Source organism: Microchirus variegatus (assembly GCF_963457635.1).
Source record: "Microchirus variegatus genome assembly, chromosome: 22".
NCBI lineage: Eukaryota > Metazoa > Chordata > Actinopteri > Pleuronectiformes > Soleidae > Microchirus > Microchirus variegatus.
In genome coordinates this window covers 4,167,790-4,188,341 of record NC_139823.1, presented here as the reverse complement: position 1 = coordinate 4,188,341, position 20,552 = coordinate 4,167,790, and the positions used below count along the sequence as shown (strand labels likewise).

Below are 20,552 nucleotides of genomic sequence, written 5' to 3'. Positions count from 1 at the left end.
TATTGAAGGTTTTGTCTTTTAGGTAGTACCGCCCCCTTGTGGATTTTATGTAATGTGCAGCCGCATGAGCAAACTGCTGTGTGTTTCCCTGCAGGAACAGAAACAGCTTCTTTGAGCTGGTCAACAAAGGGGAGTACAACTGGAATGTGAAGGCCCATCGAGACATGTGCAGGTGATGATCTGCATTTAAATAAATAAATAGATAAATAAAAGGTTTATTCTAAATGTGTGATTAATGTAATGGTCTGATCTCCTCTCAGATCCATGATGATGACTGCTTGTGATCTTGGTGCTGTGACGAAACCTTGGGACATATCACGCAAGGTGAGGAATATTTGAAATCACAAAAGGTTAGATGATAGAGAACTCTTTAGAATGTACCATTTTCATGATAAAACACCAAACGCTCTCTGATATGAGACCCCACAACTGTAAAGAATTGCTGCTTTTCTCTGTCTTGTGCACATAACAGGACCACATAGTGTCACTGCTTTAGGCTGATGTCCTGCTTCTGTTTTTCCAGGTGGCAGAGTTGGTGACCAGCGAGTTCTTTGAGCAGGGCGACAGAGAGAGATCAGAGCTAAAGCTCACGCCCTCTGTGAGTCTCCTGAGCCTTCCCTGGCTTAGTGCTTTCTTTCTTTCTTTTCTTTTTTTATTTCTTGGCTTCCATGACTCCCTCAGGTGGATGCTGCTGGAGATATATTTCTTCCGCAGTTGCAAATGTACATTATATACCGACCGCGTATATAGGAAACACGAGCGCTTGTGTCTCCCAGTGTGAGAAAACTGTATCGTCAGCTTGACCTGCGCCACTGCCTCGCTGCTGTGCCAAGAGCAAATCTGTGGACTACTGTGTAGTGTGTGTAAAAACAACAAAATTAAACTGCCTAGGATTCAAATACTGACCTCTATTTACATTCACTTGTAAACAGAGGAGGGTTTTATAGGAGTATAGTGCTCCACAAAACTTGCTGATAGCACACTTTAAATCGAAACAACAATAATAATAATAACACAGAAGGTCTTGAGTTCTGTTTAAGATATTTGTCTTCATTCATGACTTATTCATATCGTCCTCAGAGCCGTAGCCCCACCGCAGAGGAGTAGCCCACTGTCTCTTTGATGGAGGAGCTTTGAAGGCTGCACTGTGTTGTGCAAGTTCTTTAAGAGGGAAAAAGAAAAGCCAACAGCTTTTGCGCAAGCAATTAATGGCTGTTGACTAATCGAGCCGGGCCACATTGCCTCCTCTCTGAATGAAATAACTAATGCAATTTCCTCAGGTTCTGCCGCTTATGTCAAACCTTCGCCGCTCCCCGTGTGGGTGTTGGAAATTAAATATTAAGTTCTAAGTCATAGCCCAGTGACTATCTCTGAGGCACAGCCTCTGCAGAGCCTCTTAGGTTTGAGGCCACAGAAGAATGGAGGAGAATAGAAAATATACATGAAATAAGCAATCGTCTTGAGAGCTCAGGGACTTTTCTTGAACCAAAGGAGTAACAGCAGCACTTTAGGGACTGAAAGCCTCGACTTTTAGCCTGATATTTAACGAACTCACGCCTCTCCATTTGAGAGCACAAATGCACATGCACATGAAAATGTGTTTGTTTTGTTTCAGGCCATCTTTGATCGAAACAGGAAGGACGAGTTGCCGGGGCTCCAGCTGGAGTGGATTGATGGAATTTGTGCTCCGTTGTATGAGGTAACTCTTGATGCTCTATGGCCTTCTTTTGTGTGACACATCAGCCTTTGACATGAGGTAAAGCTGCGGTTCCTCCTCAGCTATTGTCCCCCTCACTGATGTCAGCTGTGAAACTGCCACAAACTACCAATCGGCTTTCTTTCTAGCCGCATATTTCTGAATGAAATGAAGAAAAATGCTTCTATTGAAGCAACCTCAAGGTTTTATCCTTTTTTTTTTTTTTTTTTTAGAATAGCAGAATGAGAGTGCACTTTGTGACTGCAAGAAAGCTCCAAGGTAAAGGCGTGTGTGTACAGAGCTGTGATGTTATTCAGGTTAAGTCCTTTTCAGTAAGACAGTGTACTTTTAGCTTCACTGCACAGTAATAACAATAAAAAAGGACCAACTCTGGACTGCATGCTTTTCCTCTGTGACGCACACAGAAGAAAAAGAGGCTGATTTTATTGTCGGATGGCAACAGAGCAAGTCAGTGATTATCTTCGAGGGAATTATAGTCGTGTATAGATAATGGAAATCTATACAGCGTACTCGCTGGTGTAGTAATGTGTGTGTGTGTGTCTGTGTGTCTGAATGACGTCAAGAGTTCTCACCTACCCCTCCCACAGCTGGCAGCAGTGGCTGTGTGGGAGGAAGAAGGCTGACTTACTGAGGAGATTGTAAAGGGATGAGGAGCGCTGAAGGTAAATTTGTGAAAGTCAAACACAGGCAGGAGGAGTTGTGAAAGAGGTCAAGGATGAAGTCGTTCATTCATCTCTTACAGCACATTTCTCTGCATCCGTTCAGTTTTTTTCCCCCCAATTTTTACTGTCATATTGAACACATTAGAGTGGAAATCAAACACTGCATCATCGTCTATTGACTTATCACAGAAACAGTGTCTAAAGTTAAAGCAGACTGATCTGTGTGTGTGTTTCACCATTGTTGCTGTCTGTGTTGTGGGTATAAAAAAGCATCAAAGTGGTGTGTGTTGTCTGCGTGGGGAGCTTTTTTGTCTCCACACGGCGTCATGTGAAGGCTGATGTTTGGAGAATGCAGATATGGAGCTCACGATCGTGCTGCTGCCAATTAAACTTGCAAGGGGGGAGAAGAGAGGAAGTTTGGAGGCGGTAGGTTTTTTGTTCGTGGGTGGAAGAGATCTTGTTCTTGATCTTGCTGATCTCCTCCTCCTGGTGGTGGCTGGCTACTTTGTGGAATATTAATCCCCCATTATATAACCTTCTATCTTTATACCCCAGCAAATGACAATCTTTCTCTTTCTCTCCCTCTTTCTTTCCTACATCAGTATAATAATAATAATAATAATAATAATAAACTGGGGAAAGCATTGGCAATGTTCCACAGAGTGTGTTTCTGCAGACAAATAGGGAACATGGGGAGATCATCTTTAAACCAGCAGATGAGACACACAACAAAGAGGATCGCTGCTCTTGGCTTTGGAAGAAGCAGTGTGATGATGTCCTTTTTGTCATCAAACACAAACATGCACAGGTTTGGGCAGCTATTCTAGTCTTCTTAGGACACTCCAATGACTTTTATTCATTTGGGCAGTAAAGAAAGGAAGTTTACAAAATACTACGACCATAGCTCAAATAACAACAGAAAAACTGTCATAGTATAGTATGTCTTCCAAAATTTGACAAAAAAGTCCCAGTGTAGTATGTCGTTCAACATTTGACCAAAAAGTCATACTATAGTATGTCGTCCAAAATTTAACCAAAATGTCATAGTATAGTATGTTGTCCAAAATTTAACCAAAATGTCATAGTATAGTATGCCATCAGAAAACAGTCATACTATAGTATGTCATCCAAAATTTGACAAAATGTCATAGTATAGCATGTTGTTCAAATTTTGACCAAAAAGTTATAGTGTAGTATGTGGTCCAAAATTTGACAAAAAAAGTCATATTATAGCATGTCATTCAAAATATGACAAATAAAGTCATAGTATAGTATGTCGTCCAAAAATGGTAAAAAACGTCACACTAAAGTATGTCTTCCAAAATTGGTATAGTATGTCATTGTATAGTATGTCGTTCCAAAATTGGTCAAAAACGTTATACTATACTATGTCGTCCAAAAATTGATTAATACGTCATAGTATAGTTTAGTTTGACCAAAAATGTTCAAAATTGGTCAAAACGTCATAGTCGTCCAAAAATGGTCAAAATTTTTTGGGCAGTACAGTCATTGTCCCGCATCTGTCTCAAACATAAAGGCATTATACACTACGCGGTCCTGAAAAGTCACAGTGTTTTCCAAGAACTCATACAATAGCATAATGTCCAAAATTTGGAAAAATAGTCATAGCATAGTATGTCGTTCAAAATTTGACAAAAAAGTCATAGCATAGTATGACGTTTTGGTCACATTTTGGGCAAAAATTTTTTTCCAAAAAATGTCCTATTTTGGACAACATAGTATAGTATGTCGTTTTTGTCAAATTTGGACCAACATTTTTTTTTCAAAAAAATGGTCAGATTTATGACGAAATAGTGTAGTATGCCATTGAGGTCGACGACATAGTATAGTATGACGTTTTGCTCACATTTTGGGCTAAAAAAAAAATTCTAAAAAAATTCTGATTTTGGACGACATAGCATAGTATGTCGTTTTTGTCAAATTTTGGACCAACATTTTTTTTCAAAAAAATGGTCCGATTTTGGACGAAATAGTGTAGTATGCCATTGAGGTCAAAGACATAGTATAGTATGACGTTCTGTCACATTTTGGGCTATAAAAATGTTTTCCAAAAAAATCCGATTTTGGACGACATAGTATAGTATGTCGTTTTTGTCAAATTTTGGACCAACATTTTTTATCAAAAAAATTGTCAGATTTTGGACAAAATAGTGTAGTATGCCATTGAGGTCGAAGACATAGTATAGTATGACATTCTGTCACATTTTGGGCTAAAAAAATTTTTTCAAAAAAAATCAGATTTTGGACGACATAGTATAGTATGTCGTTTTTGTCAAATTTGGACCAACATTTTTTATTAAAAAAATGGTCAGATTTTGGACAAAATAGTGTAGTATGACATTGAGGTCGACGACATAGCATAGTATGACGTTTTGCTCACATTTTGGGCAAATTCTTTTTTTCAAAAAATGTCCTATTTTGGACGACATAGTATAGTATGTCGTTTTTGTCAAATTTGGACCAACATTTTTTATTAAAAAAATGGTCAGATTTATGACGAAATAGTGTAGTATGCCATTGAGGTCGACGACATAGTATAGTATGACGTTTTGCTCACATTTTGGGCTAAAAACAAAATTCTAAAAAAATTCAGATTTTGGACGACATAGTATAGCAGTCGTTTTTGTCAAATTTTGGACCAACATTTTTTTTCAAAAAAATGGTCCGATTTTGGACAAAATAGTGTAGTATGCCATTGAGGTGGACGACATAGTATAGTATGACGTTCTGTCACATTTTGGGCTAAAAAAAATTTTCAAAAAAAATCCGATTTTGGACCACATAGTATAGTATGTAGTTTTTGTCAAATTTGGACCAACATTTTTTTTTCTAAAAAACGGTCAGATTTATGACGAAATAGTGTAGTATGCCATTGAGGTCGACGACATAGTATAGTATGACGTTTTGCTCACATTTTGGGCTAAAAAAAAATTCTAAAAAAATTCAGATTTTGGACGACATAGTATAGTATGTCGTTTTTGTCAAATTTTGGAGCAACATTTTTTTTCAAAAAAATGGTCCGATTTTGGACGACATAGTGTAGTATGCCATTGAGGTCGAAGACATAGTATAGTATGACGTTCTGTCACATTTTGGGCTAAAAAAATTTTTTCAAAAAAATCTGATTTTGGACGACATAGTATAGTATGTCGTTTTTGTCAAATTTTGGACCAACATTTTTTATCAAAAAAATGGTCAGATTTTGGACAAAATAGTGTAGTATGACATTGAGGTCGACGACATAGCATAGTATGACGTTTTGCTCACATTTTGGGCAAAATTTTTTTTTCAAAAAAATCTGATTTTGGACGACATAGTATAGTATGTCGTTTTTGTCAAATTTTGGACCAACATTTTTTATCAAAAAAATGGTCAGATTTTGGACAAAATAGTGTAGTATGCCATTGAGGTCGACGACATAGTATAGTATGACGTTTTGCTCACATTTTGGGCTAAAAAAAAAATTCTAAAAAAATTCTGATTTTGCATACTTTACTATGTCGTCCAAAATGGTCAAAATTGGTCAAAAACTTCATACTATACTATGTCGCCCAAAAATGACCAAAAACGTCGTAGTACAGTATGTTGTCCAAAATGCGCCATTTTAACAAAATGTTTCAAGCAGTCAGCAAACTCCATTGGTGTAGCGGGTAAGACACTTGCCTCCCAAGCTGGAGGTTGTTGGTTCAAGTCCCATCTTGGGCAGAATAGTCATTGTCCCGCATTTGTCTCTAAAAATAAAGCCATTATACACTAAGCTGTCCTAAAAAGTCACAGTGATTTCCAAAAACTCATACAATAGCAAAATGTCCAAAATTTGGAAAAATAGTCATCGTCGTTCAAAGTTTTAATGAAAAGTCATAGTATAGTATGGCGTTTTGGTCACATTTTGGGCAAAAAAAAAAATGTCAAAAAATGTCCTATTTTGGACAACATAGTATAGTATGTCGTTTTTGTCAAATTTGGACCAACATTTTTTATTAAAAAAATGGTCAGATTTATGACGAAATAGTGTAGTATGCCATTGAGGTCGACGACATAGTATAGTATGACGTTTTGCTCACATTTTGGGCAAATTTTTTTTTTTTTTTTTTAATTCTGATTTTGGACGACATAGTATATAGTATGTCGTTTTTGTCAAATTTTGGACCAACATTTTTTATCAAAAAAATGGTCAGATTTTGGACAAAATAGTGTAGTATGACATTGAGGTCGACGACATAGCATAGTATGACGTTTTGCTCACATTTTGGGCAAATTTTTTTTTCCAAAAAATCTGATTTTGGACGACATAGTATAGTATGTTGTTTTTGTCAAATTTTGGACCAACATTTTTTATCAAAAAAATGGTCCGATTTTGGACAAAATAGTGTAGTATGCCATTGAGGTCGACGACATAGTATAGTATGACGTTTTGCTCACATTTTGGGCTAAAAAAAAAATTCTAAAAAAATTCTGATTTTGCATACTTTACTATGTCGTCCAAAATGGTCAAAATTGGTCAAAAACTTCATACTATACTATGTCGCCCAAAAATGACCAAAAACGTCGTAGTACAGTATGTTGTCCAAAATGCGCCATTTTAACAAAATGTTTCAAGCAGTCAGCAAACTCCATTGGTGTAGCGGGTAAGACACTTGCCTCCCAAGCTGGAGGTTGTTGGTTCAAGTCCCATCTTGGGCAGAATAGTCATTGTCCCGCATTTGTCTCTAAAAATAAAGCCATTATACACTAAGCTGTCCTAAAAAGTCACAGTGATTTCCAAAAACTCATACAATAGCAAAATGTCCAAAATTTGGAAAAATAGTCATCGTCGTTCAAAGTTTTAATGAAAAGTCATAGTATAGTATGGCGTTTTGGTCACATTTTGGGCAAAAAAAAAAAAAGTCAAAAAAAGTCCTATTTTGGACAACATAGTATAGTATGTCGTTTTTGTCAAATTTGGACCAACATTTTTTATTAAAAAAATGGTCAGATTTATGACGAAATAGTGTAGTATGCCATTGAGGTCGACGACATAGTATAGTATGACGTTTTGCTCACATTTTGGGCAAATTTTTTTTTTTTTTTTTTAATTCTGATTTTGGACGACATAGTATAGTATGTCGTTTTTGTCAAATTTGGACCAACATTTTTTTTTCTAAAAAATGGTCAGATTTATGACGAAATAGTGTAGTATGCCATTGAGGTCGACGACATAGTATAGTATGACGTTTTGCTCACATTTTGGGCAAAAAAAAAATTCTAAAAAAATTCAGATTTTGGACGACATAGTATAGTATGTCGTTTTTGTCAAATTTTGGAACAACATTTTTTTTCAAAAAAATAGTCAGATTTATGACGAAAAAGTGTAGTATGCCATTGAGGTCGACGACATAGCATAGTATGACGTTTTGCTCACATTTTGGGCAATTTTTTTTTTCCAAAAATGTCCTATTTTGGACGACATAGTATAGTATGTCGTTTTTGTCAAATTTGGACCAACATTTTTTTTTCAAAAAAATTGTCAGATTTATGACGAAATAGTGTAGTATGCCATTGAGGTCGACGACATAGTACAGTATGACGTTTTGCTCACATTTTGGGCTAAAAAAAAAATGTCCTATTTTGGACGACATAGTATAGTATGTCGTTTTTGTCAAATTTGGACCAACATTTTTTTTTCAAAAAAATGGTCAGATTTATGACGAAATAGTGTAGTATGCCATTGAGGTCGACGACATAGTACAGTATGACGTTTTGCTCACATTTTGGGCTAAAAAAAAATTCTGATTTTGGACGACATAGTATAGTATGTCGTTTTTGTCAAAAAAATTGTCAGATTTTGGACAAATAGTGTAGTATGCCATTGAGGTCGATGACATAGTATAGTATGACGTTTTGCTCACATTTTGGGCTAAAAAAAAAATTCTAAAAAAATTCAGATTTTGGACGACATAGTATAGTATGTCGTTTTTGTCAAATTTGGACCAACATTTTTTCTCAAAAAAATGGTCAGATTTATGACGAAATAGTGTAGTATGCTATTGAGGTCGACGACATAGTATAGTATGACGTTTTGCTCACATTTTGGGCTAAAAAAAAAATTCTAAAAAATTCAGATTTTGGACGACATAGTATAGTATGTCGTTTTTTGTCAAATTTGGACCAACATTTTTTTTTCTAAAAAATGGTCAGATTTATGACGAAATAGTGTAGTATGCCATTGAGGTCGACGACATAGTATAGTATGACGTTTTGCTCACATTTTGGGCTAAAAAAAAAATTCTAAAAAAATTCTGATTTTGCATACTTTACTATGTTGTCCAAAATGGTCAAAATTGGTCAAAAACCTCATACTATGCTATGTCGCCCTTCAAGCAGTCAGCAAACTCCATTGGTGTAGCGGGTAAGACACTTGCCTCCCAAGCTGGAGGTTGTTGGTTCAAGTCCCATCTTGGGCAGAACAGTCATTGTCCCGCATTTGTCTCTTAAAATAAAGCCATTATACACTAAGCTGTCCTAAAAAGTCACAGTGATTTCCAAAAACTCATACAATAACACAATGTCCAAAATTTGGAAAAATAGTCATTGTATAGTATGTCGTTCAAAATTTCAATGAAAAGTCATAGTATAGTATGGCGTTTTGGTCACATTTTGGGCAAAAAAAAAAATGTAAAAAAATGTCCTATTTTGGACGACATAGTATAGTATGTCGTTTTTGTAAAATTTGGACCAACATTTTTTTTTCTAAAAAATGGTCAGATTTATGACGAAATAGTGTAGTATGCCATTGAGGTCGACGACATAGTATAGTATGACGTTTTGCTCACATTTTGGGCAAATTTTTTTTTTTTTTTTTTAATTCTGATTTTGGACGACATAGTATAGTATGTCGTTTTTGTAAAATTTGGACCAACATTTTTTTTTCTAAAAAATGGTCAGATTTATGACGAAATAGTGTAGTATGCCATTGAGGTCGACGACATAGTATAGTATGACGTTTTGCTCACATTTTGGGCAAATTTTTTTTTTTTTTTTTTAATTCTGATTTTGGACGACATAGTATAGTATGTCGTTTTTGTCAAATTTGGACGAACATTTTTTTTTCTACAAAATGGTCAGATTTATGACGAAATAGTGTAGTATGCCATTGAGGTCGACGACATAGTATAGTATGACGTTTTGCTCACATTTTGGGCTAAAAAAAAATTCTAAAAAAATTCAGATTTTGGACGACATAGTATAGTATGTCGTTTTTGTCAAATTTGGACCAACATTTTTTCTCAAAAAAATTGTCAGATTTATGACGAAATAGTGTAGTATGCCATTGAGGTCGACGACATAGTATAGTATGACGTTTTGCTCACATTTTGGGCAAAAAAAAATTCTAAAAAAATTCAGATTTTGGACGACATAGTATAGTATGTCGTTTTTGTCAAATTTGGACCAACATTTTTTCTCAAAAAAATGGTCAGATTTATGACGAAATAGTGTAGTATGCCATTGAGGTCGACGACATAGTATAGTATGACGTTTTGCTCACATTTTGGGCTAAAAAAAAAATTCTAAAAAAATTCAGATTTTGGACGACATAGTATAGTATGTCGTTTTTGTCAAATTTTGGACCAACATTTTTTTTTCTCAAAAAAATTGTCCGATTTTGGACGAAATAGTGTAGTATGCCATTGAGGTCGAAGACATAGTATAGTATGACGTTCTGTCACATTTTGGGCTAAAAAATTTTTTTCAAAAAAATCAGATTTTGGACGACATAGTATAGTATGTCGTTTTTGTCAAATTTTGGAACAACATTTTTTATCAAAAAAATTGTCAGATTTTGGACAAAATAGTGTAGTATCACATTGAGGTCGACGACATAGCATAGTATGACGTTTTGCTCACATTTTGGGCAAAAAATTTTTTTCAAAAAATGTCCTATTTTGGACGACATAGTATAGTATGTCGTTTTTGTCAAATTTGGACCAACATTTTTTTTTCTAAAAAATGGTCAGATTTATGACGAAATAGTGTAGTATGCCATTGAGGTCGACGACATAGTATAGTTTGACGTTTTGCTCACATTTTGGGCAAATTTTTTTATTTTTTTTTTAAATCTGATTTTGGACGACATAGTATAGTATGTCGTTTTTGTCAAATTTGGACCAACATCTTTTTTTCAAAAAAATGGTCAGATTTATGACGAAATAGTGTAGTATGCCATTGAGGTCGACGACATAGTATAGTATGACTAAGCTGTCCTAAAAAGTCACAGTGAATTCCAAAAACTCATACAATAGCATAATGTCCAAAATTTGGAAAAATAGTCATAGTATAGTATGTCGTTCAAAATTTCAATGAAAAGTCATAGTATAGTATGGCTTTTTGGTCACATTTTGGGCAAAAAAAAAAATGTCAAAAAATGTCCTGTTTTGGACGACATAGTATAGTATGTCGTTTTTGTCAAATTTGGACCAACATTTTTTTTTCTAAAAAATGGTCAGATTTATGACGAAATAGTGTAGTATGCCATTGAGGTGGACGACATAGTATAGTATGACGTTTTGCTCACATTTTGGGCTAAATAAAAAAGTTCAAAAAAAAATCTGATTTTGGACGACATAGTATAGTATGTCGTTTTTGTCAAATTTTGGACCAACATTTTTTTTTCAAAAAATGGTCAGACTTTGGACGAAATAGTGTAGTATGCCATTGAGGTCGAAGACATAGTATAGTATGACGTTCTGTCACATTTTGGGCTAAATAAAAAAATTCAAAAAAAAATCAGATTTTGGACGACATAGTATAGTATGTCGTTTTTGTCAAATTTTGGACCAACATTTATTTTCAAAAAAATGGTCAGATTTTGGACGAAATAGTGTAGTATGCCATTGAGGTCGAAGACATAGTATAGTATGACGTTCTGTCACATTTTGGGCTAAATAAAAAAATTCAAAAAAAAATCCGATTTTGGACGACATAGTATAGTATGTCGTTTTTGTCAAATTTTGGACCAACATTTTTTTTTCCAAAAAAATGGTCAGATTTTGGACAAAATAGTGTAGTTTGACATTGAGGTCGACGACATAGTATAGTATGACGTTCTGTCACATTTTCGGTAAAAAAAAATAAAAATAAAAAAATCTGACTTTGCATACTTTACTATGTCGCCCAAAAATGACCAAAAACGTCGTTGTACAGTATGTTGTCCAAAATGAGACATTTTAACAAAATGTTTCAAGCAGTCAGCAAACTCCATTGGTGTAGCAGGTAAGACACTTGCCTACCAAGCTGGAGGTTGTTGGTTCAAGTCCCATCTTGGGCAGAAACTGTTCTTTTGTCCATTTTGGACCAACATTTTTTTTCCAAAAAATGGTCAGATTTTGGACGAAATAGTGTAGTATGCCATTGAGGTCGAAGACATAGTATAGTATGACGTTCTGTCACATTTTGGGCTAAATAAAAAAATTCAAAAAAAATCTGATTTTGGACGACATAGTATAGTATGTCGTTTTTGTCAAATTTTGGACCAACATTTATTTTCAAAAAAAATGGTCAGATTTTGGACGAAATAGTGTAGTATGCCATTGAGGTCGACGACATAGTATAGTATGACGTTCTGTCACATTTTGGGCTAAAAAATTTTTTTCAAAAAAATCTGATTTTGGACGACATAGTATAGTATGTCGTTTTTGTCAAATTTTGGACCAACATTTTTTTTGCAAAAAAATTGTCAGATTTTGGACGAAATCGTGTAGTTTGACATTGAGGTCGACGACATAGTATAGTATTTTCGGTTACAAAAAAATTTATTAAAAAAATCTGATTTTGCATACTTTACTATGTCGCCCAAAAATGACCAAAAACGTCGTAGTACAGTATGTTGTCCAAAAAGAGACATTTTAACAAAATGTTTCAAGCAGTCAGCAAACTCCATTGGTGTAGCAGGTAAGACACTTGCCTACCAAGCTGGAGGTTGTTGGTTCAAGTCCCATCTTGGGCAGAACAGTTATTGTCCCGCATTTGTCTCTAAAATAAAGCCATTATACACTTAGTTATCCTAAAAAGTCACAGTGCTTTCCAAAAACTCACCCTAACCCTAACCCATAATGTCCGAAATTTGACAAAAAAGTCATAGTATAGTATGTCGTCCAAAATCTGACAAAAAAGTCAAAGTGTTGTATGTCGTCTAAAATTTGACGAAAAAGTCATAGTATTGTATGTTGTCCAAAATTTGACAAAAAAGTCATACTATCGTATGTCGTCTGAAATTTGACAAAAAAGTCATACAATAGCATATCGTCTAAAAATTTGACCAAAACGACATAGTATAGTATGTGGTCCAAAATCTGACAACAAAGTCATATTATAGCATGTCGTCCAAAATTTTACAAATATAGTCATAGTATAGTATGTCGTCCGAAATTTGGCAAAAAAGTCATAGTGTAGAATGTCGCCCAAAATTTGACAAAACGTCATAGTATAGTTTGTCGTCCAAAATGTCATAGTATTAGCATGTCGTTCAAATTTTGACCAAAAAGTTGTAGTATAGTATGTGGTCCAAAGTTTGACAAAAAAGTCATATTATAGCATGTCGTCCAAAATTTGACAAATATAGTCATAGTATAGTATGTCGTCCAAAATGTTACGTATTGTCATGACGTATAGTATGAGATGTAACTGTCATACAGAATGAATGTAACTAATATAACCAAATAAAATGTAAAATAAAAGTAACTACTCGCATGATGCATATGATACACTGCGATCTAGTGGCAGTGCATTGTAGTTTGAAATGTAGTTTTATGGTCAATGCATGCCTTAAAGCAGCATAGACCTATTTTAACACAGATGTTTAAGACCAATTAATTAATTGTCCAAAATTTGACCAAAATGTCACAGTATGTGACACGTGCCTGCTCCGACACAGGATATGATATGCCAGGCAACTATTTAACTTTTCAGTGAGTGTGTGAGGGTCGAGACACTGGAGGTAATAATAATAATAATTAATCCTTTAACACCTAAGCCTCAAAATGTCCATCTGGATTTTTGCTTATTTTAATCATAAAAGGGCCAGAAAAATGTCTATTGACTAAGTGCTTTTGCCCATTTTTCCAGAATAACTTTCAATATCTGGCAGTTATTTACAATCAATTGCATGTTAAAATAATGTATTAACAATTTAAAATGAAGAAAAACACTAGTTGTAACAGCAGAATGTGCATATTACATTTGAAATATGAACAGTTAAAATGTTAAAATAACATTCGTTTGAGTCTTTGTCTCAGTGTACCAAAAACAGGCCAGAAAATGGAAACTATGTACAGGAGTTTTTCCAACTCTCCCCTCTCTCTCGACGCTGATTCGCCGGCTTCCTGCAACAGCAAGAGTGACATTACCATAATAAACTCACGTTGGCTTTGACATCCAACTTCTCAGCTTTCAGAAACCATTGCAATTTTTTCGATAGCACAAACCGTCGCTCAATTACGGTAATGCAAAGTGTGCAAACGCCTCATCTACGATACGCTCGCAGAAAATGCCACCTTCCCAAGTGTTAAAGTGTAAGAGTTAAAGGTGCCATATGTAAGATACCAAAATACCAAGGTTTTTTAGGTTTCGTTTTCTGAGTTTTGTCAAATTTTGGACCAACATTTCTTATCAAAAAAATGGTCAGATTTTGGACAAAATAGTGTAGTATGACATTGAGGTCGACGACATAGCATAGTATGACGTTTTGCTCACATTTTGGGCAAAACATTTTTTTCAAAAAATGTCCTATTTTGGACGACATAGTATAGTATGTCGTTTTTGTCAAATTTGGACCAAGTTGGTCCAACTGAGACTCTACTGACTGCAGTGATTGGTAGACGGCGGTAGGTGGCGCCACATGTCAAAACATGATTTCAAAACATAAACATGATTTGCAGTCTGCAAAATATTTTTTTTAATGCAAATATTTTGTCTGTACTGTTGCTGTTGTTGATGAGTTCAGTTTGTTATATGAACATTATTCCTGAGTCTCTGTGACATTAGAAGGATTTTTTACGACCAGTTGATTTAGATTTATTACATAATGCACCTTTAAATAAACACACTACAACAAATGTCAGTGAATGTTTTCCTGAAGTCCAAAAGTCCAAAGCCCTAAAATGACTCATTTACAATCTCTTAAAACATCAAATCCTCCCATTTGAGAAGCAGAAACTGGACAATGTTTGACCTTTTAGCTAAAAATTAAAAAAATTAAAAATAAAACCAAAACAAATATTCATTAAAATGGATGCACGCTCGCTTTCTGTCAATATTTTCTTCATACATTCACTTATACATACATCATACATCATTCATAGATATAGAACTGCTTTGCATATTTATGTAAAGCTCAGTTAATTGGAGGCTGTTACAACAGATTTGATTTCCCATTCAAGTAAACAATACACTCACTGTCCCCAGCGTAGAGACACCTATTTATTTAACTCACTTTCACAATGGCTGCCTGTTAAACCTCCAAAAGATTCCATTGTTTTCAATGTGGCGCGCACTCCCATATGCTATATTTCCATATGAAACAGGGTTAATGAAACAATAACTAATCACACGGACACAGAAAGACACTGTTAACAGAACAGAGGGAACAAAATCCTCCCTGTCATTTTAATAAATCACCAGCAGGTGATTTATTTTACTTCACTGCCACTTACAGTTTAGCACAGACAAAAAAGACAAATGTAACCTATCTCAGTGATACACATGCTTCTTATCTTAAAGAGCAGACGTTTGATGGGCTGCTGCCATCAAAGCCACTATATGAGGCTGTTATGGTCGTCAGCTGTTGTCTGTATATTGTCTATATAAGCCTGTATCAGCTGTGCCTCTTTGTGGGAAACAGCTTTGAGTGGTCATCAGGACTAAGAAAGTGCTATAGAAATACAGACTATTTACCATTACACTGTAAAACAAAAATAAAAAAAATAAAAGTTGAGAAAACTCAACATTTCAAGGCAACTTGATGCAATCAATTTTGGAGTTTACACCTCAACAAACAATCTCGAGTTTAAAAAAAAAGTTCCATCAACTAATATTATTTTGTTAGACAAACTTGTAAGTTAGAGTTGTGCCAACTCAAAATTCTCTTTTCAAACGAATCTTGTTCAGATAATGTAAAAAGAATTATTAAAAAATAAAAATTTTAATTTTTACCCTACAAGTTTGTTTAACAAAATAATATTAGTTGATGGAACTTTAAAAAAAATCTTTTGTTGGGCTGAAAACTCAAAAATTGATGGCAGTAAGTTGCCTTGAATTGTTGAGTTTTATTAACGTTTTCTTTTTACAGTGTAGTTCATAGAAATCCATAGAAACATACACACATACACTCCTACATCCATCCATACATATGTACATAAACCCACATAGATATATACACACAGAGAAGCGTATAATGTAATAAATGTAATGTGTTGGCCCCTGTGTGATCTGTGATCATTGATGATCTTGACGTCCCCATAGCATCGGCTGCAGCTTAGTGCTAATTAGCAGCTTTTATCATTAAATTAGGTTCAATAAACATTTCACTGGATCGCTAATGTTGCATGTCTGGCATCAGGGTATTGTATTTATTTATTTCCATGCGGATGTTGTTTTTGCCTTTTCCAGTTACCATATAAAGGTCCAGTGAGTAAGAATTAGTGACATCTAATGGGCAGACTGTAGAATGCATCAAACGGATGCTTTCTCAAAGCAGATCAGAGAATGAGGATGGCTTTGTATACCAGAAGGAATATCAACTTTGTCTGCATGCTCTAGCTGATTTGACTGTTTGGGTTGTTGTTGAAACATTGTGACTCTATAAATGGAGTTGCTCTATAAAGCAACGCAATGGTGGCAATCGCTCTGCAATCACCCAAAAACACATGCAGAAGGAGAAGCGAGCTGCATGTTCACCAATGCTGCAGATTGAAAAGCAAATGCAACGTGAGAAACGCACTGCAAAAGCAAAAAATGATCTGCAGAAACAAGAAACAAAACACATGCAACAACACAAAAACACACACAAATCCCAAAACACCAGCAGGAGAGACAATGTAAAAAGTATTTTTTTTCATTTTAAAGTGATTCAACACTTATACAAACATATTAATGGGTATTATATTCAGTGTCTGCCAGTAAATCCTCTGTATGTTACACACTGGACCTTTAAAGGTGCCATATGTAAGAATGTGGCCAAAAACTGTTACTACATTCAAATTCAAAATACCGAGGTCTTTTAGGTTTGTTTTATGAAGTAACTGGCAACCCGTGGCTGCTCGACAGCTGAGACTCTACTGCCTGCAATGATTGGTAGACGGCGGTAGGTGGCGCCACATGCCAAAACATGATTTCATAACATAAACACGATTTGCAGTCTGCAAAATATATTTTTTAATGCAAATATTTTGGCTGTACTGTTGTTGTTGGTGAGTTCAGTTTGTTATATGAACATTATTCTTGAGTCTCTGTGACATATTAGGAGGATTTTATGGCCAGTTGCTTTAGATTTATTACACAATGCACCTTTAATACTGTTTAATACACATTTCCATATGAATCATGATTTGCAGTATCACAGATTGATTGTAAACCTAAGTGTTTCTTCTCTTTCTCCTCACTCTCCGTCTCCAGACTATGGTCCAGTTGAATCCTAAACTTCAGCCGATGCTCGACTTGATCAAAGCTAACAGGGCCAAATGGGAGGAACTGAACAAGAAGAGACAACGTGGCCAGAGCCTGTCTGCACCAACGAGCTCATGCAGTGTTGAAAGCACAGAAACCAGTGGCAGTGGCTGCACTGTGGCCAAAAGTGGCAGCACACCTTGCTGCAGCAGCAACAGCAGCAGCAGCGGCGGCAGTGATGCTGATGGCACAACATCTAAACCTGTTAGTTAGCTGGTTCTGCCGCCTCCATGCTGATCATTTTTTGGCTTATTCCCTCTTAAGTGCAGCCTGCAACAGAGACAGCTGTGCAGTGCAGTGCATGCAGAGGTTCTAACCCTGGGCTCTGCTCGTCTTTTCGCTTTAGCTACTAGAGATGAGCTTTAAACTTGAGCGCGGCGCTATCATAGAGGTTTACATGCTCCCTTCGGGTCCTCGCGGCCGACGAGAGCTGCGTTTGGCAAGCTTGTCGGAGCCGATGACACCGGCTGATGTCAGAAAGGCATCTGAAAACACTGTGTCAACACGTTAAACCAGTGAGCTAATTCTGGGCATTGCACACATTTTTCAGCACAACATGGCATGTGGGGATATTGGAGAGGAATATTTGTCTCTGCTGTGGTTAGTATTGTTCTTCTTGCTCACATTTTTTCTGGGGTAACAGAGATATTTTTTTGTAAATGTGTACATAGGCTATTGAGTTATTTACAAGTGCTGTTTCAAAGAAAAAAAAGAAATGCTCTGGATTGTAATGGCTGCAGAGTCTCTGAAGGATGAAGGGATGCGGGAACAGCAGGACCTGTGACAGTGCTTGCAATGCAAATTGAGTGCTCCGCTCCCTCCCTTCCTGTGCCTTGTTTTACGACCCTAATGAAAAATGCATGGCCTCCTCCTCACCTAGATTCTTTAGATTGTCTGTTGAACCATGATGTATTTTTTTTTGTTTCGTTTTTTTGCCATAATTAGTAAAAACCAATGACTGCAGTTTTGCCCACAAACCACTGAAGTTATAGTTCAATCTATTTTGCCCAATTTTTTATAAATGCAGGGTCTCACTTATATACACACAAATATACACACATACACATGCACACACACACACACACAATGTGCCTTGATGAAGTTGTTTTAGTAATCTTTGGAAGAATATAGTTATCTACACTTACATTTCAAAACATTAGACAGAACTAGTAAAGCGACTAATTAAACTACTGTTGAATTGAACGCATCAAAAATACACATATTTACTTTGTGCTGGACACGGGGACGCTGCATCAGCATCAGCATCAGCATCAGTAGTTTGGCTGTAGATCAGTCTTTTGGTCCCTTGTTGTCCCCAAAGTCTCTCGAAATGTCCCTGGGTTTAAAGCCCAATGTACACTTCTGCGTAAAAGTAACCGGAGAGGCTGTCGGAGAGTCTCTGCGTCGTCTCCGGCTGCACAAAAGTGTCCGTCACTCCGTCAAGGGACAACGGAGACGACAAGGGCTGCGATTGGTCCTCAGGACAGGTCGAGGTAGCCTCGGGTTGCCAGCTTCCTGAAAATAAGAAACCCAGTTATACTGTTAATATACTGCACTTTACATTACACCCACAAAATACACAATTTCACCTTCACATTTAAGTCAAGTTTCCCTGTTATACAATAGTATTTCTATCTATGTAACTTTCCATCAACCAAAATATGAGTTTAAAAGTCGATATTATCATTTATTATGTTTTTTTTTTGCAATCATCTATTTTTCACCATTTTCCGTTGCTACGATACACAGGACTCACAGTGAATTGGACGCCCCAATTAAAAGTGCCCATTTGCTGTTGGATAGTAATGAACGACAGACGGAGAGCAGTGACTTCTATGTCTGTTCAATACGGAACACGTCCTTATTTTACGGGATGGTTGGCAACCCTAAATTATAGCCTAGTAATCCACTCACACCTCTCACTTAATCTTGTTTTGTTTCGGTACATTTTCCAACACATTTTAACACACAAAGGAGATCCAGTATGTTGGACCTTTAAGGCACAAACTTCAATCTTTTCCACAGTAAGCAAATATGTGATTATCCATAAAAGGTTTTCTTTAAACTAAATCTTCTAAACAGCTTTTTTCCCTCCCCCCCCCAAATGTGCAGAGGACAGAAGACTTGTAGCACACTCTGAAGTGCCCATGTAGTCACAGGCTGTTATTTTTCATTTGGGATTTTATTTTTTACTGTAATTATTCTTGAGTGGGAGTTTGCCTTTTGAATTGTGTTGTACCTTTGTTAATTGGAGTTTCAAACGTGACTGTGCACACTGTGTGGCATGGATCGGTGTGCTCTAATTTGTACTTTGGCCGAAAGAACGGAATTGAAGTCGACCAGAAAAAAGATGAATTGCATGTTTCATGCAGTATTAAATTCAACCACTTGCTAAGAATGTAGCAAACATGTGAGCCAACAAATACCTCGTATTTTGAACCTCATCAGTAAAATCATTGTTTCAATCTGAAATGCATGACTTAAATCCTATTGCATCATGTTGCGTGACTTATGAATATTGCTGTTCTATTTTTCTATGAGGTCTCCAGACATGGTCGACCTGTCTTGTCTTTATTTTTGCATTGTAACGTGCTTCTTCTTGTGTTTCTTCTTTCCTCGTACCAGTTTGGACTCTGGGTTTTTCTTTTTTTTTTGGCAGGATAAACTAAGGAAACCCCGTAAGGCATGAAAAGGCAAATGTGCAATGTTTCTGTTTAGAGTTTAAATAAAAATATGCTGCCAAGTGTGCACTTGCTTATTCTTATTCTTACCAGAGGAAGACTGAAGTCATTGGAAATGAATAGGTTATTTACATTTTGCCACATTGTCACAGATGCATTATTGTACTTTCCCCCCATATTTATCTGCCTTGACTTACATATATTATATACTCTTACATATACATATAAAAATACACAAGTACTTTTAAAGACATTGCTAAAAGCATTATAATAAATAATAATAAAAAAAAAATTAAAAAAAAGAACTGCAGGAAACATGTTTCGCTCAGTGCAGTGCTGCCCTCATGTGGACGAATGCGTCAATGCACACAAAACTATCTCTCAATGAAACACTGCAGACATTCATTAAGAAAAACAATTGCAGGGAAATTGATGCATGGTTCACACAGATGCGAAATAATAAAAATAAAATAGTATTATCTTAATATACACACATATGTATATATATTTACCCATGTAGCCAATATAACGCAACAGACACAACAGAAATAATGCTTAACTCTTAATTCATCACATCTAATTTTTTTATATAAAAAATACCCAGGATTTTGACAAATATATAAAATTCTCATATATGAAAATCCTGTGTATTCAAACAGTGTGAGGATTGTAATGGCCGCAGTGTATTTCATTGTCCAAGGCTGATTTCTGTTGCTGTTGATAGGTGGCGTTGACGTCAGCAGGCAGTGTGTGGGTGGCTGTGTGGGTGAAGAT

The 20,552-nt window shown here is 35.8% G+C and overlaps 1 protein-coding gene across 1 annotated transcript in view; it reads left to right on the top strand.

Annotated features, from left to right (window-relative positions):
- The window catches only part of pde11a (phosphodiesterase 11a), a gene marked incomplete at both ends in the record, with an annotated part of 56,556 nt that extends 39,246 nt beyond the window's left edge, over window positions 1-17,310 (top strand). Inside the window, 5 exons of the mRNA XM_083908417.1 lie at window positions 95-172; window positions 261-324; window positions 524-598; window positions 1,616-1,699; window positions 17,047-17,310. Of these exons, the coding sequence (XP_083764543.1) occupies window positions 95-172; window positions 261-324; window positions 524-598; window positions 1,616-1,699; window positions 17,047-17,310 (565 nt within the window). The remainder of the gene's footprint in view (window positions 1-94; window positions 173-260; window positions 325-523; window positions 599-1,615; window positions 1,700-17,046) is intronic.
- Between the last annotated feature and the right edge of the window lie 3,242 nt (window positions 17,311-20,552).